The following is a 21,360-nucleotide window of genomic DNA, read 5'->3' as shown; positions in this document are numbered from 1 at the left end:
GCCATTTTCCATACGCTGGCATGAGGCATATCTGCACCAATGTCTAATTAATTTAATGTTTTTGTCTGCATATGATCCATATCTCTCCATTACCTGCATATATCTATGTCCAGCCATAAGCCTCTTAAATGCTACTATTGCATATGCTTCCACCACTATCCCTGGCAACATGTTCCGGCACATACCACTCTCTGTGGAAAAACATGCTCCACACATCTCATTTAAACTTACCCCATCTGACCTTAAAGCTGTGATAATTAGTGTTTGACATTTCTACCCAATCTATCCATCTCATAATCTTATAATCTTCAATCAGGTTTCCTTGAACTCTGATGCCAATCCCAGCTGTCACTCATTGACGTCTTCTGTGACCTTTGCCCTGCGCGCTCTGCGCCCCCTCTGGCAGCGTTGCGTCACTGCGGCGGCCGGCGCCGCGCTGCGCCCCCTCTGGCAGCGCTGCGTCACTGCGGCGGCCGGCGCCGCTCTGCGCTCGATGCCGTGTCCGTCGTCGTAGCCCCCGCCACTCGGGAGTCGGGGCCTGTCTCCCCCCAACGCTGGCATGAGGCGGCTCCGGAGTCGGATGGTGAGCGCAGGGGAGACCTGGGGCGCGGGGTCATTGAGGAAAGGAGCCGGTGAGGGACCCGGGAGGAGAATCGAGGCCTGCGGAAGGCGATCCTGGAAGGACGGGGGCCTGGGAGAGAGGGATTGGGGAGGGATGGGATGAGAGTGGATGGGAGAGGCCTGGGGGGGGGGGTGACGGCCATCAGGGGCTTGAAGCGGTGGGTGGGGGGAGAAAGAATCAGGAACTGGGGTGGGGGAGGAGGCTAAAGGATAGGGGGTTGAGTGGGGGTCAAGAAGTTGGGGAGAAGGGATCAACGGCTTGGAAGGGTAAAGGGATAAGGCGTTTGGGGACGAGGAGATATCAGGGGCTTCGGGGGGACCTGAGGGATGGATGAAGGGGACAAGAGGCCTAGTGGGGGGGGGGGGGGGGGGGGGAGAGGATCGAGGGCCGGGTGGAAGGGGGTCAGGGAGGAGAGTTCGAAGCTTGGGGGAAGGGAATCAAGGAAGTACCTGGGAGAAGAATGGAGCCCTAAGGGAAGGGGATAAAATGCCCTGCGGGAAGAAGAATAAAGTTCTGAGGGAAGGGGATCAGGGCCCTGATGAGGGAGAGGAGAATTGAGGGATAGGGGTCAGGGACCTGGGTTGGTGGGAGCGTGGATCAGCGAGGGGAGTGGGAGGCCTGGAGGAAGGGATTCGTTGAAGTACCAGGGAGGAGAATGGGACTCTGCGGGAAGGGGATCAGAGAGGAGTGCGGGCTTTAGAGTGGAGATGATTATGGAAGGACCCGAGAGGAAAACAGGGACTTGGACAAGGGGATCAGAGAGTGGAGCCTTGGAGGAGGGAGGAGGGTCGTGAAGGGATCTGGGATTGCAGGCCTGAGAGTAGAGAATCATGGGTTCTGGAATAGGGGTGGGGCTGAGAGGTGATTGAGGAGGGGGATTGTTCAGTGATGGTATTGGCAAACATCTGAGATGTTTGATTTGTGAAGTGCTAGGTATTGGTATTAGTGTTGGTTTAATTGATGAGAGAGGGGAGAAGAAGAAATGATCGTGATGGTAAAAGGTCCTTGATTATATTGTCTGCTTCCCCAACACCATGTGAAGTGTCGATTGTGGAGAGACTGGTCTGTATGATGGAGTGGTCTACATTCACAACTCTGCAATCTCTTGGGATCTTGTTGCCAAACTAAGTTTTGATGCTTTGGAAAGGATGCTATCTACGGTGTATTTGTAGAAGTTGGTAGGAGTTGGTGACATGCTGAACTTCCTTAGACTTATGAGGAAATAGAGGCATTGGTGCATTTTCTTGTCCATTGGTTTCAACATGGTTGGGCCAGGACAAATTGCTGGTGATGTTTATGCCTTGGAACTTGAAATTCCCGACCATCTCCACTTTGGCACTATTGATGCTGATTGGGGCATGCACTCCATCCTGCTTCCTGAAATCAATAAATAGCCCTTTGTCTTGCTGACATTGAGGGAGAGGCTGCTGTCTTAACATCATGTTATGAAGCTTTCTATCTCCTCTCTGTATTCCGTCTTGTCATTTTCAAAATCCACTACAGCGGTGTCATCTGCAAACTTGTAAATGGAGTTAGAGCATAATTTGGCTGCACAGTCATGACTGTGTGGTGGGGGGAGCGGGGCAGGATTGGGAGAGTGTGAGAGGATGATTGGTAACTGGTTGGTGGGTGAAGAGTGAGTTGACTCAAAACCATGTTTTGACCTTTCCTCTATTCTCCGGCCGTGCCCTGTCCAAACGGATTTTGTGCCTGAGACGCACCTGCCCCTGTGGTGCACCCAGAACCCACCCAACCCTCCGTTCTGACTCTCCTGGAGTTGGTATAGGGTGATTTCACGAAAGGTCACTGGAGCGTAGATCCGCACCCACGTGACCGCAAAATTTAACTGGAGTACATGCGTCACTTCCGGTACATGTCAGTGAATGGGAAAACACGCATTTTCACACCCGCTAAAAACATCGGAAACGGCCCGTTTTTGAGCTGCAATTAACTGTGCCAGTCGGGGTGACCGTGAGGCACAGCTACCTAAATTTAATTTTACTGATTGTGCAGGCTTTAAACAAGAAACATTGAGAAATATATTTTGGCAAATAATAAAATGTCCTAATTTTGTCCAACTAACAGCTGACAATTATCCCATTCCTTAGCTTGCATCTGAGTAAAATTTATTTCAAAACGCATTGATAGTTTACGATTATTTAAATGGTAAATGGAGCTTCAGAAGTGTTTTCATTTTGCATGTTAAAACCCACCTGAGAACCATGGGCGATTTTGCAATTTTACTGACGGATTTTTCACTTTTAAAACTTTTCATATAACAAATGAATAAAGATAAAAAGTCAATAATGCATTACTTTTGATGAAATGCAGCGAGCAAACGCGATAATTCCCGATATTTTCGATCTTTAAATCTCCACGGCAAATGTCCGCCAAGCACTTCCGCTGTTTTTGCACCTTCAGCTCCCTCTTGAATTTACCTTAGTTTCTATCTTTTTTTTGGACTGTAAATTTAGGTAGCTGTGCCTCACGGTCACCCCGACTGGCACAGTTAATTGCAGCTCAAAAACGGGCCGTTTTCGATGTTTTTAACGGGTGTGAAAGTGCGTGTTTTCCCATTCACTAACATGTACCGGAAGTGACGCATGTACTCCAGTTAAATTTTGCGGTCACGTGGGTGCGGATCTACGTTCCAGTGACCTTTAGTGAAATCACCCTATTATTTACCTAGTCACTATGTTCAGACATTGTCCCTTCTTCATTAATAGACTATTAACTTTCTTAAAAAAACTCACCCTTGCTCCTTAATCATTTCAAGCTACTAGTCTATCTCCAACCTTCCTTTCAAGAACACAAGTAAGTGGGAGCACCGTCAGGCCTGCCAGCAATCTGCAATGATTATGGCTGATCTACCCCATGTTAGTTCCCCATAGCCCTCAATTCTCCAATATTAAAAAAAAAAAATTGTATCTGTATATTCTTTGATGATCTAATCACCATAATCCTCTGAGATGGATAATTCGCGAGATTCACAACCCTCTATAAGAAGGCATTACCACACAACCCATATCTTGCAAATATGTTCAAGAAGGAACTGCAGATGCTGGAGATTCGAAGGTAGACAAAATTGTTGGTGAAACACAGCGGGTGCGGCAGCGTCTATGGAACGAAGGAAATAGGCAACGGTTCGGGCCAAAACCCTTCTTCAGACTGACGCAGGGTGGGGGGGCAGGAAGAAGAAAGGAAGTGGAGGAGCCAGAGCGCTGAGGGAGAGCTGAGAAGGGGAGGAGATAGCAAGGGCTACCAGAAATTGGAGAAGTCAATGTTCAGGATGCAGACTGCCCAAGCAGAATATGAGGTGCTGCTCCTCCAGTTTCCGGTGCTGCTCACTCTGGCAATGGAGGAGGCCCAGGAATAGAAAGGTCGGATTCGGAATGGGAGGGGGAGTTGAAGTGCTGAGTCACAGGGAGATCAGGTTGGTTAATGCGGACCGAGCGGAGGTGTTCGGCGAAACGATCGCCAAGCCTACGCTTGGTCTCACCGATGTAGATCAGCTGACATCTAGAGCAGCAGATGCAATAGATGAGGTTGGGGGAGATGCAGGTAAACCTATGTCGCACCTGTTCCAGAAAGAAAATGTTGTCTACCTTCTTGCAAATATGTACTCTCGTTGGAAATTTGGTGATCAGGGGAAACGTTTCAACACCTATCCTGCCATGCCCATTATAGGATCTTGTATGTTTAAATAAGATCCGCTTTCATTCTTATAAACCAAAGAATATAGATCCAAATCCATTGATTTCTTACCATTTGTGGAATTCTGGCCAAGTTCCAGGTGGGGATGGTGCCAGTGCATTGAGGAGGTGGTTTCCCAGACCCCAGACAGGCAGATGGTGAAGGAAACCTGAGCAAGAGAGATGCAATCTTGGAGAAGAATTGGAGAGAGAATCAGAAAGAGGAGCAGAGGGTGAGGGAGAGAGGGATAGTCACGTAGATAGAGAGAGAAGGATCAACTGAGCCAGGCGAGTAGCTATACAAAATGAACATTTTTTTAAATTTGGGAATGGAAAGATAAAGACCGTGTGTCAAAGTTGTGGGACAGAGGAAGGAGGGAGGGTAAACAAAGACAACATTGGGTGAGGCGAGTAGAATGGCAGAGAAAGAAAATATTCCAAAGAGAGAGAGAGACAGGAGTGGGATGAAGGAGAGACAATAGACAATAGGTGCAGGAGTAGGCCATTCGGTCCTTCGAACCAGCACCGCCATTCAATGTGATCATGGCAGATCATCCCCAATCCTGCCTTCTCCCCATATCCCCTGACTCCGCTGTTTTTAAGAGCCCTTTCTAGCTCTCTCTTGAAAGCATCCAGAGAACCCACCTCCACCTGAGGCAGATAATTCCACAGACTCACCACTCTCTGTGAGAAAAAGTGTTTCCTCATCTCCGTTCTAAATGGCTTACTCCTTATTCTTAAACTGTGGCCCCTAGTACTGGACTCCCCCAACATCGGGAACATATCGAGAGAAAACATGAAGAAATAGACATAGAGAGTAGAGTGGTGATGTGTGTGTTCTGAAGAGGGAAAGAGAATAAGAAAGACAGTGAGGTAGAAGAATACAGAGTTCAATTAATTGAAATTGGGTATGACACAAAAAAGAACAGAGGGATGGAAATGTACAAGAGATAAAGAAAAGAAAGATTAGAAAAAGAGTGGTTCAGAAGCAGCCACAAGCATGACAAAAATAGAGTGAAGCATATTCAGGTCAATAAGGTGGTTGAAAAGACATAGAATGTTGCACTTTATTAGTTGAGCAATGGTATACAAGACCAGAGCAGTCATGCTAAAACTGTTTACAGTCTGGCCAGAGCGTGAACTATTCTGATGTAACATAAGAACAATGATTCCACTGGAGAATGTGAAGAGGAATTTTATAAAGATGTTGGCAGTACTGGATGTTGCATCCAAGAGGAAAGATTGCGTAAGGTTGGGTTGTTCAGAATGGAAAAGGCTGAGGGGAGACCTGACCATTAAAATTACGAGGGGTGTAGACTGTCAATACGAAGAACCTATTTTCCTCAGCAGAGGATCAAACCGGAATTCGAGAAGGATAAGAGGGGAAATGAAGAAATATGTTTTCATCCAGAGGATGACTCACAGCCTGAAAGTATGGTTGAGGAACCAACGTTAAATCTATTTCAGTGGTGCTTTAAAATGATCTCAAAGAGAAATGACCTTCAGCATTGCAGTCATAGTCTGAGGGGGAGAAGAGACAATGGAAACAATGGGGAAAAATGGCCTTCCGGATCATATATTTTATGTGTATCAATTTTTGGCAATTTCACAGGAATTATTATTCAAAGCCTGAGAAATAACCTACCAGGTCATGAAGGTTAATTGTTTCCAATGCATTGTGTACAGGGACCTGGCACTGTAGATGTTACTCACAATAAAACCGGGGGAAACCCACGCTGTCACAGGAAGAATGTACAAACTCCGTACAGACAGCACCCCTTAGGCAGGGTCAAACCCGGGTTTCTTGTGCTGTAAAGCAGCAACTATACCGTTGTCACCGTTCCGCACGTAAGTTATAATTTTTAGTTTTAGAGATAGAGGGCGGCACAGCGGTGTAGCGGTAGAGCTACATTTAAAGCATTTAAGTCAGTTGAAACATAAGAATATAGGCAGCTACAATCACAATAATACCTTTAATGTCTGAAGAAGGGTCTCGGCCCAAAACATCACCCATTCCTTCAATCCAGAGATGCTGCCTGTCCCGCTGAGTTATTCCGGAATTTTGTGTCTACAATCGATTTAAACCAGCATCTGCAGTTCTTTCTTACACAAATATGCCTTTCCTTTTTATTTAAATAGAATACTGAGTAGGATTCCTAATTGCCGTGAGTTATATTGTTAGTAAGAATTTTGTTGTTCTATCTGGAACATATGACATTAAAACACTCTTGACTATTTAATAGTACTCTTTTGTGGATCAATCAATGGCAAAGTTTATTGAAAGGAATTATTGCAAACAATATATCAGTAGAAGCCTGTGATTCATGGCATACAACTGTATAGGAAATGGATCTGAAATTATCCTGCTCACCCTCACCCCCATATTTTCCAGAGATGCTGCCTGATTTGCTGAGTTACTCCAGCACTTGTTGCAAATCAGCACCTGCAGTTCCTTGTTTCGGCCATTCCTAATTGTCGGGTGTCATGTTGTTAGTATTGTGTTAAAAACTTTGTTTAGATTTCCCATTATACTGTTTGAGCTGATTGTAAAATACCTGCACAGTTCACTTTAAATATTTGCAAGGATAATTTGATTGTAACGGGAGCAGCATGTGTGTGTGTGTGTGTGTGTTCACAAGAATATTTTTTGTTCCTTCAGTGTTTATTGTCCATCTTCATTACCCTTGAACAAAGCACTCTGGGAATCTGGAATCACATACTGTCCTAGTCGGGTAGAGATTACAGATATTTGCAAAGACAGTCATCAACTGGATATTTATTTTAATCAGAATTAAATTATTTCATAAACACCATAATCCTGCTAGCTTTTAATCAACTTTAGTAATGTATATAGCAACTTGCCCTTTGGAGTGTACCTGTAATATTAAACCATCATTTCCCGGTCATAATCTTTTTTTCTGGGAAATTGCTTATAATTTCATGTTATGCTTGTGATGTTGGAACACTTTTATGCCGTTACTGTGTTGAATTTTGCAATGCTTCAGTTAGGTAGTTTTGATACATTCTATTTGGTCATCAACTTTACAGTGCTGTATTATAAGAAGCATTTATTTGGAGCCAGTTTACTTTGGATATGTTATAACAGAGGAAACAAGGCAATATTTTGTACACAGTAACTCACTAATAGTAAAATTATAATGGACAGATAATACACTGAAGAATTGTTTGAGTGATAATAACAAAGACATTAGGTTGAACTGCCTTGTTTTTCTTTAATTGAGGCCACAGGCTCTTTAAATTTATCGTGGCTGAAAGGTTCTTGTTTTAATGGTTCATCAAAAAGCTGGGACCTCTGATAATGCAAAATACCAAAGGTACTGCTTTGTAAAGTGGAAGCCACAGTTGCATCTTTTTAGTGGTCATCATTTCAATGCTACTAAGTTTTGCTATTTGGTATTGTTCATTATCACTAAATCATAGTAGCAAATAAAATGTAAGTATAGTTGATTGTCTAACTTTCTACAGCTTGATCTTCCTTGGATGGTAAAAGCAGAATGATTGTTGAATGGATGTGGTCCTATTTAATGAAGGGGCCCCTGAATAGCAATTGCATACTCCACTCATTCCTGGAAGTCCATCCCTGAATTTACCCGTACAAACTCTGGTGAGATTTGAAGGTTTAGACCTTCGCTGTATGATCAGTGAAGGATGTTGCTCGTGCTTACGTAATAATTTCTTTAAATATTTATCTTTTAAACTCATCAGAAATAAGAGTGAAGCACATTTGGGGTAGTATTTCATTTTCTATATGCATCCTCCTGCCTCGTTGGCTGAAGTCTTTGTTAGAGATTTGTCAGGCCTGTCCATAAAGACTGACAAATTAATTATAGTTTCAAAATTTCAATGATACATATGAATTCTTATACATATTTTCAAACTGCAGTTTTCATCAAACAGTGAAAAATACTGTAGACACACACTAAGCCCAAAGCAGTATGACCAGAGCAAAAAACAGTGCTGGAGCATCTGACCCGTTGAGTTTCTCCAGCACTTTGTTTTTTGATCAAAAATGAAGCGTTTGCAACTTCTTGTGCCCCAGTAAGATAATATGCATTTAGTTTCGCCTACAGCTTAAAAATAAAATCAAAAGAAAATTAATCTTCTGTAATTATTTTTCTGTGTCTGTTCCATGCTACTGTCCCCCTTCAGTAACCCTTTCTCTGTGTTTTTGTTTCTTTATAGTAGACTCTGGTCTAATTATCATCATCCGATCCTGCAATACAAAGATCAAGCTACAATGGACAAAAGGATGAGAAGTGGCTTCTCCAAACCCAGAGTGTCTCTGCAGAAAGAGGTATTGGAATGTGTCTACTTAACAGGCGACTGTAGGAGTTATTTGTTTTCAGTGGATTTAACCTGTAATAGTTTTCACTGGCACTGTTGATGAGTTTTTCAGACATTTTAAGATTTTGCCTATTGCCTTATCATATCGCTTATGGAAAAACTTAACACAGATACTGGACATCATTTGGCCCCTCCCCTATTTGAAAGTACATGGTGGCATTGGAATCGGTCTAAAAGAGATTCACTAGGCTAAAGTGTAGGAAAGAACTGCAGATGCTGGTTTAAATCGAAGGTTGACACAAAGTGCTGGAGTAACTCAGCGGGACAGGCAGCATCTTTGGAGAGAGGGAATGGGTAACGTTTCGGGTCGAGACCCTTCTTCAGTCTGAGGTCAGGGGACTGGGAAGGAGAGAGATAGAATGTAGTCGAAGACAGTAAGACTGGTGGTTCTTCTCTGTCCCGCCCACTCCCCTGACCTCAGACTGAAGATTCAAGATTCAAGAATCATTTATTGTCACATGCACCAATTGGTACAGTGAAATTTGTGGTCACCATACAGCCCTACAAATAAAAAAGAACACAGCACATGATAGACTTTAATATAAACATCCTCACACAGCGGAATCAAAGTTTCCCACTGTGAGGGAAGGCACCAAAGTTCAGCCATCCTCCTCTTTGTTGTTCACCCGTGGTCGGGGCCTCCCGAGCCCCCCATGCAGTCGCCGCAACGGGCAGCCCGATGTTCAGGCCATCTCACCGGGATGATGGAACTCCAACGTCGGAACAGAAGAACACCCTCAGCGGCTGTCCTGCTGAGTTACTCCAGCATTTTGTGTCTACCTTCACTAGGCTAATTCCTGAAATGAGGGTTGTCCTGTCATGATCATGTCAGAGTGAGGCCACACGCAAATTGGAGGAGCATCACCACATATTTCGCTTGGGCAGCTTACAACCCAGCGGTATGAATTTTGATTTCTCTCATTTCAGTGAAGACCTGCATTCCCTCTCTCTCCACCCCTTACCCACTCTAGTCGTCCTGCCAGTTCCACTGTGCGATCCTCAGATCTATATTCTTTGAAGTCTAGGAGTGGTGATCGTGTTGAAATCTTAGAAAATCTATTGGGGGCATGACGGGGTAGTTGTTGAGATGTTTCCACTTGATTTGAATCTAATTTTCACTAAGTAGGACATAGTTGCAAGACTAAGGACAGTCATTTAAAACATAATCGCATGGGAACTTCTCACAGAGGGTGGTGAATCTTTGGAATTCTCTACTGCAACGTGTTGTGCAGGCTTGATCATTGGGGGTATTGAAAGAGACTGAAAAATGTTTTAAAGCGATGGCTGCGGCTAATTGGCACAAAAGAGGAAATTAGATTGGAGGTGATCATACTGAATGAAGGGTGAAGATAGACACAAAATGCTGAAGTAACTCAGAGGGTGAGGCAGCATCTCTGCAGAAAAGGAATAGGTGACTTTTTGGATCAAAACCTTCTTCAGACTGAGAGTCAGGGGAGAGGGAAACTAGAGGTAAGAAAAGGGTCAAAACAAATCAGAGCCAGCACCGATGACCAAGGAATGGTGAATTGGTCCACTGTTGGTTGTGGAAGAGGTGATAACAAAGACATATACGGGTTCGATCAGTGGAACTGGCAGGATGACAAGAGTGTGGAAGGGGCGGAGAGAGGGGGAATGCAGATCTTCATTGAAATGAAAGAGAACAAATTTCATACCGCTGGGTTGTAAGTTGCCCAAGCAAAATATGTGGTGCTGTTCCTCGAATTTGCATGTGGCCTCACTCTGGCAGTACAGCAAAGCCAGGACAGAAAGGTTGGAATGGGAAGGGGAGTTAAAATGTTTGGCAATTGGGAGATCGTGTAGGCCAAGGCGGACTGAAAGTAAGTGTTCGGCAAAACGATTGCCCAGTTTACTCTTGGCCTCGCCGTTATATAGGAGTCCACACTGAGAACAACGGATACAGTAGATAAGATTGGAGGAGTGTAAGTGAACCTCTGCTTCATTTGAAAAGACTGTCGAGGTCCCTGGATGGAGTTGAGGGAGGAGAGGTAGGGACCGCTTATAAGATTCAACATCTGTCCCTATACCTCCTCCCTCAACACCATCCATCACCAAGTCTATGCTTGTTCTTGCTAATTTGCTGGTGGTGGGTGTTATTTATAAGGGCTTCCAGAAAGGATTTGTCAACGTTTTTTTACAGGGCACTGTCGGTTAAAGTTGCTCAAGGAGTCATATTGACTAAATTAAGAAATCGAGTGAGTAGCCAGAGACATGAGAATAACGGGCAGATATTCTGTTTGATAGGATGTATCAACCTGCAAGGATCTGTATTGGGCTGCAATTATTCATCATACTTATTAACAACTAAGATTTTTATTGATTGACATCTATTATAAATCAACTTACTCCCACAGCTATCCACCCTACCACTTCCACCCTGCATCCTGTAAAGACTTCCCCTACCTCCAATTCTTCCACCTACGCCGCATCTGCACCCAAGATGAGGTGTTCTATACTAGGACATCAGAGATGTCCTTGTTCTTTAGAGAACGGGGGTTCCCATCTTCCATCATAGATGAGGCCCTCACTAGGGTCTCCTCAATATACCGCAGCTCCACTCTTGCTTTCCCTCCCCCAGCCTCAACAGGCACAGAGTCCCCATAATCCTCACCTTCCACCCCATTAGCCGTCGCATACAGCATATAATCCTCTGACATTTTTGCCACCTTCAACGGGATCCCAGCCACATCTTCCCATCTCCACCCCTTTCCGCTTTCTGCAGAGACCGTTCCCTCCCCAACTCCCGTGACAACACAGCCCTTCCCACACAAACCACCAGGTACTTTCCCCTGCAACCGCAGGAGATGCAACACCTGTCCCTATACCCCTTGACTCCATCCAAGGACCCCAACAGTCTTTTCAGGTGAGGCAGAGGTTCACTTGCACCTCCTCCAACTTCATCTGCTATATCCGCTGTTCCATGTGTGGACTCCTAGATATCCGCAAGACCAAGCGCGGGCTCAGAGATCTTTTCGCTGAAAACCTCCGCTTGGTCCGCCTAAACGTATCTAATCTCCCGGTTTCTAAACACTTTAACTCCCCCTCCCATTCCCACTGACCTTTCTGTCCTGGGCCTCCACCATTGTCAGAGTGAGGCCTAGCGCAAATTGGAGGAACAGCACCTCGTATTTCTCCTGGGCAGCTTATACCCCAGCAGTATGAACATTGACCTCTAACTTCAAGTAACCCTTGCTTTCCCTCTCTCTCTATCCCTCGCCCTTTCCCCAGTTCTCCGACCAGTCCTACTGTCTCTGACTAATTTATCTCTGTTTGCTTTGTTGTTACCGTCTCCCAGCTAAAAATGATCTATTCTACATTTTCCTTGATCTCGATTCCCTTTGTCCTGTTTTCACACCTTACACTTTCTTATCTATGTATCTCCCTCTCCCCTGACATCAGTCTGAAGAAGAGTCTCGACCCGAAACGTCACCCATTCCTTCTCTCCAGAGATGCTGCCAGTACCGCTGAGTTACTCCAGCATTCTGTCTATGATGGGATGGAAACCAATATATAGTAAAAGCTTTACTATCCAGCATCATTGAGGGTTGCCAGTTAGTCTAATGCACTAGTTGGTTAAGATTAAGATTGCTTTCACATAATTAATAATACTCGGGTTTATAGATTAAGGGACAGGAAATGCAGCATTTTAGTTTAGTTTAGAAATACAGTGGGGAAACAAGCCCTTTGGCCCACTAAATCCGCGTCGACCAGCGATTCCCGCACACCAACAATATCCTACACACTATAGGGACAATTTACAATTTTACCAAGCCAATTAACCTACAAACCTGTACATTTTTGGAGTGTAGGAAGAAACTGGATCTCCCAGAGAAAACCTATGCAGGTCAAGGAGAGAACGTATAAACTACACACAGACAGCACCCTTAGTCAGGATCGAACCTAGGTATTGCAATTAAAAGAGGGGTCACTTGGAAAATGTCAGGAGTGTTGATGCTAAACATTTTAATACCTATTCATCAGTTGCCATAATACTGTCACTCTGTGAGTATGCTTTCTGTTGAATTTGTAGATAAAAGCCACAGAGGCACTAAACAAAATTGCCAAGGAATCTTTTTGCATAGGGCAATAAAGTAAGTTCATCAAAAATCTGAACACCATCTGGTTTTTCATATTTTATGGATTGCTCACAACGTTGCATTGGTTTTGAATCCTGCATGTGTGTGACGCGGTAGCATAGTGACGTCTGAATATATGCAGAGTCTTATATAGAGTGCAATGAGCATTTTACTGTCAAACTTTAAATAGTGTGAAGTTTGCTGTTTAAATTTATTCCCAGCCCATGATCAGTGCAGAACACTTATGCAGAAGTAGGCCTTCTCAAAGCACGTGAGGTCTGCCTCAGCGTTACTTAAAGAGGAACCAGCTAACCAGGTCTCTTTTTAAATCTTTACTTGCTCCTTAATGTGGCTCTCCTCAACCCCCCCCCCCCCCTCCCCATCCCAACGACTATCAGACCTCAAACGCACCCCTCTGCCACTAGCTAATTGTGATAACCACCCCACAGTGCTGCAACCAAAGAATATTTTTCCGCTACCGTCACTGACGTAATGACAATAAAGGTATTCAATTCAATTCAATTCAACCTGAGGCTCCATCCTGTAGACAGTGGAAGAGAAAATGAGAACAAGCATAGGACATTAAATTTAGTTGTTCCCCATTTCTCTTCCCCTGTTAATGAATTGGTGATCTTACTTAAAGTGACCTCTCATGTACTTTCCTGAAAATCTGAAGATTGTTATTTTCTGTTTGTCTAGATTCTCACTGGTCAGCAGCAGCTTTCAATGAAGACTTTACTGCAGAACACAAAGCCACTTTGTAATGTAAGACTTGGCCAACACTGGAAAAGATCCGACAATTTAACTGAGGTGTGTAAGTGAAATCGCTTTCCTCCCTTTTGATTAAACATTGTATAATGAGGTTTGAATGCCCTCTAGGATTTAACATTTCTACTCTGGCACCATTGATGCTGATTGGAGCATATATCCCATTTTACTTCATGGTCAATAATTAGCTCTTTCATCTTGGTGATGTTGAGGGAGAGGTTGTTATCCTGACTCCATGTTACTAAGCTCTCTATTTCCTTCCTGTATTCCATCTTGTCATTGTTCGAGACCTGTCCCATGACAGTGGTATCAGTGGTAAATGGAGTGTGATTTTGCCACATACTCTTTGAATGTATAGGGAATATAGTAAAGGGCTGATAAAGGATCTTTGCAGAGCACCAATGTTGAGAATTATGGAAGATGTTTTGTCACCTATCCTCACTGACTGTGATGTCTGGGTTTGAAATTTGAGGTTCCAGTGGAAGAGAGGGTTACTGACTTGTATATCCAGAAGTTTGGAGATGGGTTTGGTTAGGATTCTAGGTAGACAAAAATGCTGGAGAAACTCAGCGGGTGAGGCAGCATCTATGGAGCAAAGGAATAGGTGACGTTTCAGGTCGAGACCCTTCTACAGACTGTTGTGGGGTCGGGGCAGGAAGAAGAAAGTAAGAGGTGGAGACATTAGGCTGTGGGAGAGCTGGGAAGGGAAGTGGAAGGAGGGAGAAAGCAAGGACTACCTGAAATTGGAGTAGTCAATGTTCATACTGCTGGGGTGTAAACAACCAAAGCAAAATATGAGGTGCTGCTATTCCAATTTGCGGTGGGACTCACTCTGGCCATGGAGGAGGCCCAGGACAGAAATGTTGGATTTGGAATGGGAGGGAGAGTTGAAGTGCTGAGCCACCGGGAGATCAGATTAGTTAATGCGAACTGTGCGGAGGTGTTGTGCGAAGCGATCGCCAAGCCTGCACTTGGTCTCACCGATGTAGAGCAATTGACATCTAGAGCAGCGGATGCAATAGATGAGGTTGGAGGAGGTGCAGGTGAACCTCTGCCTCATCTGGAAAGACTGCTTGTGTCCTTGGATGGAGTCGAGGGGGGAGGTAAAGCGACAAGTTTATAATTTCCTGCGGTTGCAAGGGAAAGTACCAGGGGAGGGGGTGGTTTGGGTGGGGACAAATTGACCAAGGAGTTACGGAGGGAGTGGCCTCTGCGGAAAGCCGAACGGGGAGGAGATGGGAAGATGTGGCCAGTGGTGGGATCCCGTTGGAGGTGGCGAAAATGTCGGAGGATAGTCAGTTGCATGTGACGGCTGGTGGGGTGGAAGGTGAGGACAAGGGGGACTCTGTCCTTGTTACGAGTGGGGGGATGGGGAATGAGAACGAAGCTACGGGATATAGAGGAGACCCTGGTGAGAGCCTCATCTATAGTCGAAGAGGGGAACCCCCGTTCCCTAAAGAATGAGGACATCGCCGATGCCCTGGTTTAGAACACATCTTCCTGGATGCAGATGTGGCATAGATGGAGGAATTGGGAGTAAGGGATAGAGTCCTTACAGGAAGCAGGGTAGGATGAAGTGTAGTCTAGATAGCCATGGGAGTCAATGGGTTTGTAGTAGATGTCGCAGTAGTCTACCTGCGATGGAGATAGTGAGGTCTAGAAACATTAGCAATTACTATCTAAATGGCATCAAGTTGGGAAAAGGAGAAGTACAACGGGATCTGTTGGTCCTTGTACATCAGTCAATGAAAGTAAGCATGCAGGTACAGCAGGCAGTGAAGAAAGCGAATGGCATGTTGGCCTTTATAACAAGAGGAATCGAATATAGGAGCAAAGAGGTCCTTCTGCAGTTGTATAGAGCCCAAGTGAGACGACACCTGGAGTATTGTGTACAGTTTTGGTCCCCTAATTTGAGGAAGGACATTGTTGCTATTGACGGAGTGCAGCGTAGGTTTACAAGGTTAATTACCGGGATGGAGGGACTATCATATGCTGAGAGAATGGAGCAGCTGGGCTTGTATACTCTGGAGTTTAGAAGGATGTGAGGGAATCTCATTGAAACATATAAGATTGTTCAGGGTTTGGACACGCTAGAGGCAGGAAACATGTTCCCGATGTTGGGGGAATCCAGAACCAGGGGCCACAGTTTATGAATAAGGAGTAAGCCAATTAGAACGGAGACAAGGAAACACTTTTTCTCCCAGAGAGTGGTGAGTCTGTAGAATTCTCTGCCTCAGAGGGCAGTGGAGGCGGGTTCTCTGCCCCACACAAGGTTTCCATGCGGTTCCCGGAGGTCTTTGTCAGTCTCCCTACCTGCTTCCACTACCTGCAACCTCCGGCAACCACCTGCAACCTCCGGGAACTGCACGGAAACCTTGGGTGGGGCGCAAAGTCTCCAGAGGTTTCCGTTCAGGTTTCCTAAGTGGGACAGGGGCAAGGCTGCTGTTCTACCGCAGTGCCAACATGCCGTCCATTATGTTGGCTTGAGGGAAATGTGTATTGTCAGAGATGCTGTCCTTCAGATTAGATGTTGAACTTAGACCTTTTTGTCCACATGACTATGTAAAAGAATATGTGATGCTCTTTGGAGCACAAATAGTACCATGTAATCTCCCCCATGTCAAAGTCGACAATTAGTCTTTCACAAGCAGCAACAAAAGGAATGTATCCTGTTGCTGTCTGAGCGCTGATTTGCTCTAGGCTCCATATTTCCTTCTACTCCAACAGTGATTATATATCATTGATTGCAAAGAAAAAACATTAGAATGTCCTTGGTGAATTTACAATAGCTCATTCTGGGAATTTGTTTTACTTACTTTACTTTATCTGTAATCCTCCTCAAATATTTTCTTGTAATTTGATAGTAGCTGACTGATGTTAAAATTAAAGAAGGATGTTTGTATTTTTGATCTGAAGTAGATATTTTGGTAATCTTCTCAAGGGAAACAGGCTGAACCTCGGAATGCAATGGAAAAATTGTATCTTGGATAGGAGAAGGTTCAGAGATGGCTGGGTTTAAAAACCTGCTGATGCAAGTTCTGAGGTGTTTATGAAAACCCTCCATTATCACTGAAACGGAGATCTAAATAAAGAGTATCTGGAATGGGTATAATGGCTTAATCTGTTTTAGTTCATAGCCTTACACCTGCTGCCAAAGAAGGGATTAAATGTTAAATTCACAAACCTGGAGGGTTGACAGGACTGGAGTTGAACTGAGGAAGAAGATAGCAGTGGGAGGCTCGAGCTCCAAACAAGTGACAAATGAAACCAAGTACTTCTGTTGAAAAGAGGAACAAGCATTTTGAACAGTTAATGCTATCCAATCAAATTTATTGTTAAGGAAGTAAATACATCAAGGAAACCAGAAATGATAATTTAGCCAATGCCTGATGTTACTACCTCAAGAAATTATATTTTATATATTTTCATAATCTGAATTAATTCTGCCCATTGAGTGCTTGCCACTGTCAGATCAATCCCATTCCTCCACATTTCCCTTCATCCTTTCCCTCCCACTTGCCCACCAGCTCCACCCATGGTTTTACTACCGCCTACCTATACTAATGGTAATTTACAGTGGCCAATTAACCCACCACCAATTTATTATAACTTGTCATTTTCTTTGTTGAACTAAATTAAGGCGCATGTTGCAATCAAAAGCGCTTGAACAATTGGTTGGGAAGAAAGCCAAACTGGTAACTCGCGCAGCGCAGGGTGAATATATAAACTACTCACTGACAACACCAGAGGTCGGGACTGAACCCAGGTTACTGGTGTTTTAAGGCAGTAGCACCACCTGCTGCATCACATAAAACTGTAATTTACGGAACAGTGCCAGAGATAACGTTTTAGGTGTAATATTTTGCCTTGTGTTATTAGCGAAAACGTCCGCATAAAATTGAATAGTTTTAGCAGTAAAGGAATTTACCTCCAGAAATAGTCCAGTAGTACATTTTCCTTACAAATTCCTCTTGCAATACCCATAACAAATTGTCAGCCGCTTATTTCTTGGGCTGATATGGGATCAGTTCAAAATGTATCTTAGGCCAAGTTGTCTTTACCCAACTATGAGAGGTTTCTCTGCCTTTTTTCCTTTCTAGGGGTTCAGTAAGTCGCATCAGAAGTCCCCTGTAGATTGCCACATTAATCCAGTCTTATTATCACACCATGTGCCTTTTGGATCTCTTTGGCTATTTCAATTATCCTATAAGAAGCAAGTATGAATAGTGAGCTCATAAAGGCAACATGTTTACACATTCAGTAAACCACAACTGTTGAAAAATATCTGGATGCATCCACTGTGTGTGGGGATAAAACATCAGTAGATTTGACTTGGAGAAATGCTGGGGGCCAAAGTTTGGATGTTGATGATTTCCAGATGTTTTAAGGATGGGACTTTCTTTTGCTCGCCCACATCATTCTATTATGTTGCTTAAATTACTTTGGGGGCTTGTAGCTCCTTAGCCTCTGTCAAACCAGCTATAATCACGTGCCAAATCCCAGATATAATTTAACTCCTAATTATGTAGGCCTGCAGCTGATTTCACCAAAGAGTTCCATTATGCATGGCAGAGAGGGTACGCATAGAAATCTGCAGGCTTCATGAATGCCTGCTGGAGGAAGTTGTTTTTAGCTTCAATTATCTCAGCTATCAGAGGCAGTTCCATTGAGGTGAACATTGGAGGAGAGATGACAGAACACAGTAATTTATTTCTTTAACTATGTCAAAGACAATTGCAAAGTCAAAGAGAGTACTTTGTTTAGCCTGATTAAAGAGGTTCAAACAGAGCTGTTAGAGGTATACATTTAGTGGGAGATAGCTTCCTCAAAAACCTGTGATAAGGGAAGAAAATTGGGCTTTGATACTGGCTGACAAAGACAAGAGGGATTGATGGTAACTTTTTTAAAGAGTGAGAAAATGTCTGATATGAAAAGCGCAGTTCAATGAATGAAGAAAGGGAGACTGCAAGCCAAAATATGGGTGGGGGAGAGAGAGTGGTCCAGTGAAGGCTGAGGAAGGCAAGTCAAGTATTTAGCAGTTGTCTGAAGTAGAAGTGAGGAATTACCATTTGCAGAGAGCTTTCATCAGATCCCAAATGCCAATGGTTTGTCATCAATTGCGGGCACTGTACCCCAGGAAGGATATCTTGGCCTTGGAAGTGGTACGGTTAAAATTGATTAAATTATACTAGAGATTAATGATTAAATTCATGAGTATGAATGTTTCTGTTTGCTCTTGGTTTCCATTCAAAGGGCTAAAGTGTCTGTCACATGACCATTTATTCCCTTTGATTACATTTAATCGTAAAAGGTAAGGCCTCTTGACCAGATTTGGTATATTGTTTTATTTGGCTGTGAAAAATATGACAGCTCCGTGAAGACTGAGCAATTAAGGAACATTTAACTTAAATAGAAGGATGTTGTTTTTCAAAATAGTACTTCATGGAGTAAATTGACATATTACTATTAATATTTTTTATCCGTTAAACGTTGGTACTAAAAGCAATAAGCAAAACGAGCACCCACTTTCCTGGCTCCTGCTAATTAACCAAAATATCACAATTGCAGTTTCGCCAGCAGAGGATACTAAAGTCTGTGGTGAAAAACTGTTGCTGAAGTCAGTCTGTATTTGCTTGTGGTTGTGTTTGTGCTTATGTGCTACCTTTCTTAGGGGTGTTGTAAAGTGTAATCACAAGTAGTATGTGAGAATATGTGGCAAGCAGTTTCTCCCCAGGTACTTCCAACTGTGACCATGGGAGATGAAAAATCTTTCCCTATACCTCCTCCCTCACCTCCATCCAGGGACCCCAGCAGTGCTTCCAGGTGAGACAGGGGCTCGTGTGCATCTCCTAATCTCATCTACTGCATTCAGTTCTCCTAATGTGGCCTCCTTTGCATCAGCAAGACCAAGCGTAGACGAGGCGACTAGTCCCCCAAGGCTGCCTGCATCTCTCGGTTGCTAACCATTTTAACTCCTCTTCCCATTTCCATACTGACCTTTCTGTTCTGGTCCTCCTCCATTGCCATAGTGAGGCCACACGCAAAGTGGAGGAACAGCATCCAATATTCTGCTTGGGTAGTGGTAGCTTACAACCCAATGGTATGAACATTGAATTCTCCAATTTTAGGTAACAACAACAACCCTTTCCCCTTCCATCTATTCCATTTCCATTTTTCGGACTTCATATTGCACGCCTTTTATCCCTTATCCAACAGCCTTTTTTGTCATCTTCCCAGCTCTGGCCTTTGTTCATCCATCTGCCAATCGGGCCCGAAACGCTGCCTATTTCCTTCGCTCCATAGATGCTGCTGCACCACCCGCTGAGTTTCTCCAGCATGTTGTGTACCTTCCACCTATCACTTGCCTGACTTTGTCCCGCCTTCAATTTCTTCCAGCTTTCACTTCTCGACTGCAATCAGTCAGAAGAAAGGTTCTGAGCCAAAATATCACCTATCCATGTTCTTCAGAGTTGCTCACCGACCTGCTGAGTTACTCCAGCAATTTGTCTCTTATTTTAGTATGCTTTCTATGGTAGAAGTTTATCAGAGTAATTGGAGATATGACGAATTGCTTCAGTCTCTGATGGAAGTGTTCCTTCTTGGCCTTTGCTGCATTGTAGTTGGTCCGTTGCAGATGGTTGGTAATGTTACTGCTTATGATTTTGAAGCTCTCAATCATTTCCACTTCGGTACCACTGATGCTGATTGGGACATTAACTTCACCAAGCTTCCTGTTACCCAAATTAGTACATTTTTAATTGTTGCTCTTGTTACTCTTTAGATATTCTGTGCTCACCATCTAGTGTTGAATAACTTTAATGTGATTCTGCAGGTCACTTTTGTGGGATTTACCAAATCAATGGAAGATGCCAAATCTGCTGGAGAGCAGGTAATGTCATTGCAAACGAAGATTGTAATCTTGTATCTACTGCAACCAGCTCCTGTGTAAGGTACACTAAGTGCCATTAGTGAGCTGGACGTGCTTTGCTAGCTTTGTTACAGGAATTCAAGGGGTATGGGGAGAAGGCAGGAATGAGGTACTGTTTGTGGATGATCAGCCATGATCATATTGAATGGCGATGCTGGCTCGATGGCTGAATGGCCTGCTCCTGCACCTATTGTCTATGTATCTGTGAAATCTATATACGCTTGTTGAAAGTGCTAATCTTTATAATTTCACTGTTGGGAAATTAGCTTCTCCATATGTTGTATTATTTTTCATAAACAACTTTGGTACTAAGGTGTGTATGTGTGGTTGTCAGTACCAATATTAGAATACATAGGATTCCACACCACAGGAACAGGCGTGATGGAAGTACAACAGGATCTGGGGGTTCTTGTACATCAGTCTATGAAAGTAAGCATGCAGGTACAGCAGACAGTGAAGAAAGCGAATGGCATGTTGGCCTTTTATAACAAGAGGAGTCAAGTATAGGAGCAAAGAGGTCCTTCTGCAGTTGTACAGGGCCCTAGTGAGACCTGGTGTATTGTGTGCAGTTTTGGTCCCCTAATTTGAGGAAGGACATTCTTGCTATTGAGGGAGTGAAGCGTAGGTTTACAAGGTTAATTCCAGGGATGGCGGGACTGTCATATGCTGAGAGAATGGAGCAGCTGGGCTTGTACACTCTGGAGTTTAGAAGGATGAGAGGGTATCTTATTGAAACATATAAGATTGTTAAGGGTTTGGACACGCTAGAGGCAGGGAACATGTTCCCGATGTTCGGGAGTCCAGAACCAGGGGCCACAGTTTACGAATAAGGAGTAAGCCATTTAGAACGGAGACGAGGAAACACTTTTTCTCACGGAGAGTTGTGAGTCT

General features: G+C 43.9%; 1 protein-coding gene across 6 annotated transcripts in view; it reads left to right on the top strand.

Annotated features, from left to right (window-relative positions):
* Positions 1 to 460: 460 nt before the first annotated feature.
* akap11 (A-kinase anchoring protein 11) overlaps positions 461 to 21,360 on the top strand; it is a 53,833-nt gene continuing 32,933 nt past the window's right edge. For 4 of the 6 annotated variants that reach the window (XM_033032898.1, XM_033032896.1, XM_033032894.1 and 1 more), the window contains exons 1-4: positions 461 to 583; positions 8,518 to 8,629; positions 13,473 to 13,583; positions 20,374 to 20,430. In XM_033032898.1, the coding sequence (XP_032888789.1) occupies positions 8,573 to 8,629; positions 13,473 to 13,583; positions 20,374 to 20,430 (225 nt within the window). In that variant the 5' untranslated portion in view covers positions 461 to 583; positions 8,518 to 8,572. Of the gene's footprint in view, positions 584 to 8,517; positions 8,630 to 12,727; positions 12,789 to 13,472; positions 13,584 to 20,373; positions 20,431 to 21,360 lie in introns of those variants that run through there. The other 2 variants (XM_033032895.1, XM_033032897.1) reach the window with 2 other exon arrangements.

This window comes from Amblyraja radiata, chromosome 14 (genome assembly GCF_010909765.2).
Source record: "Amblyraja radiata isolate CabotCenter1 chromosome 14, sAmbRad1.1.pri, whole genome shotgun sequence".
NCBI lineage: Eukaryota > Metazoa > Chordata > Chondrichthyes > Rajiformes > Rajidae > Amblyraja > Amblyraja radiata.
Note: the sequence above shows the minus strand (reverse complement) of the source record. Positions and strands in the feature narration are given on the sequence as shown.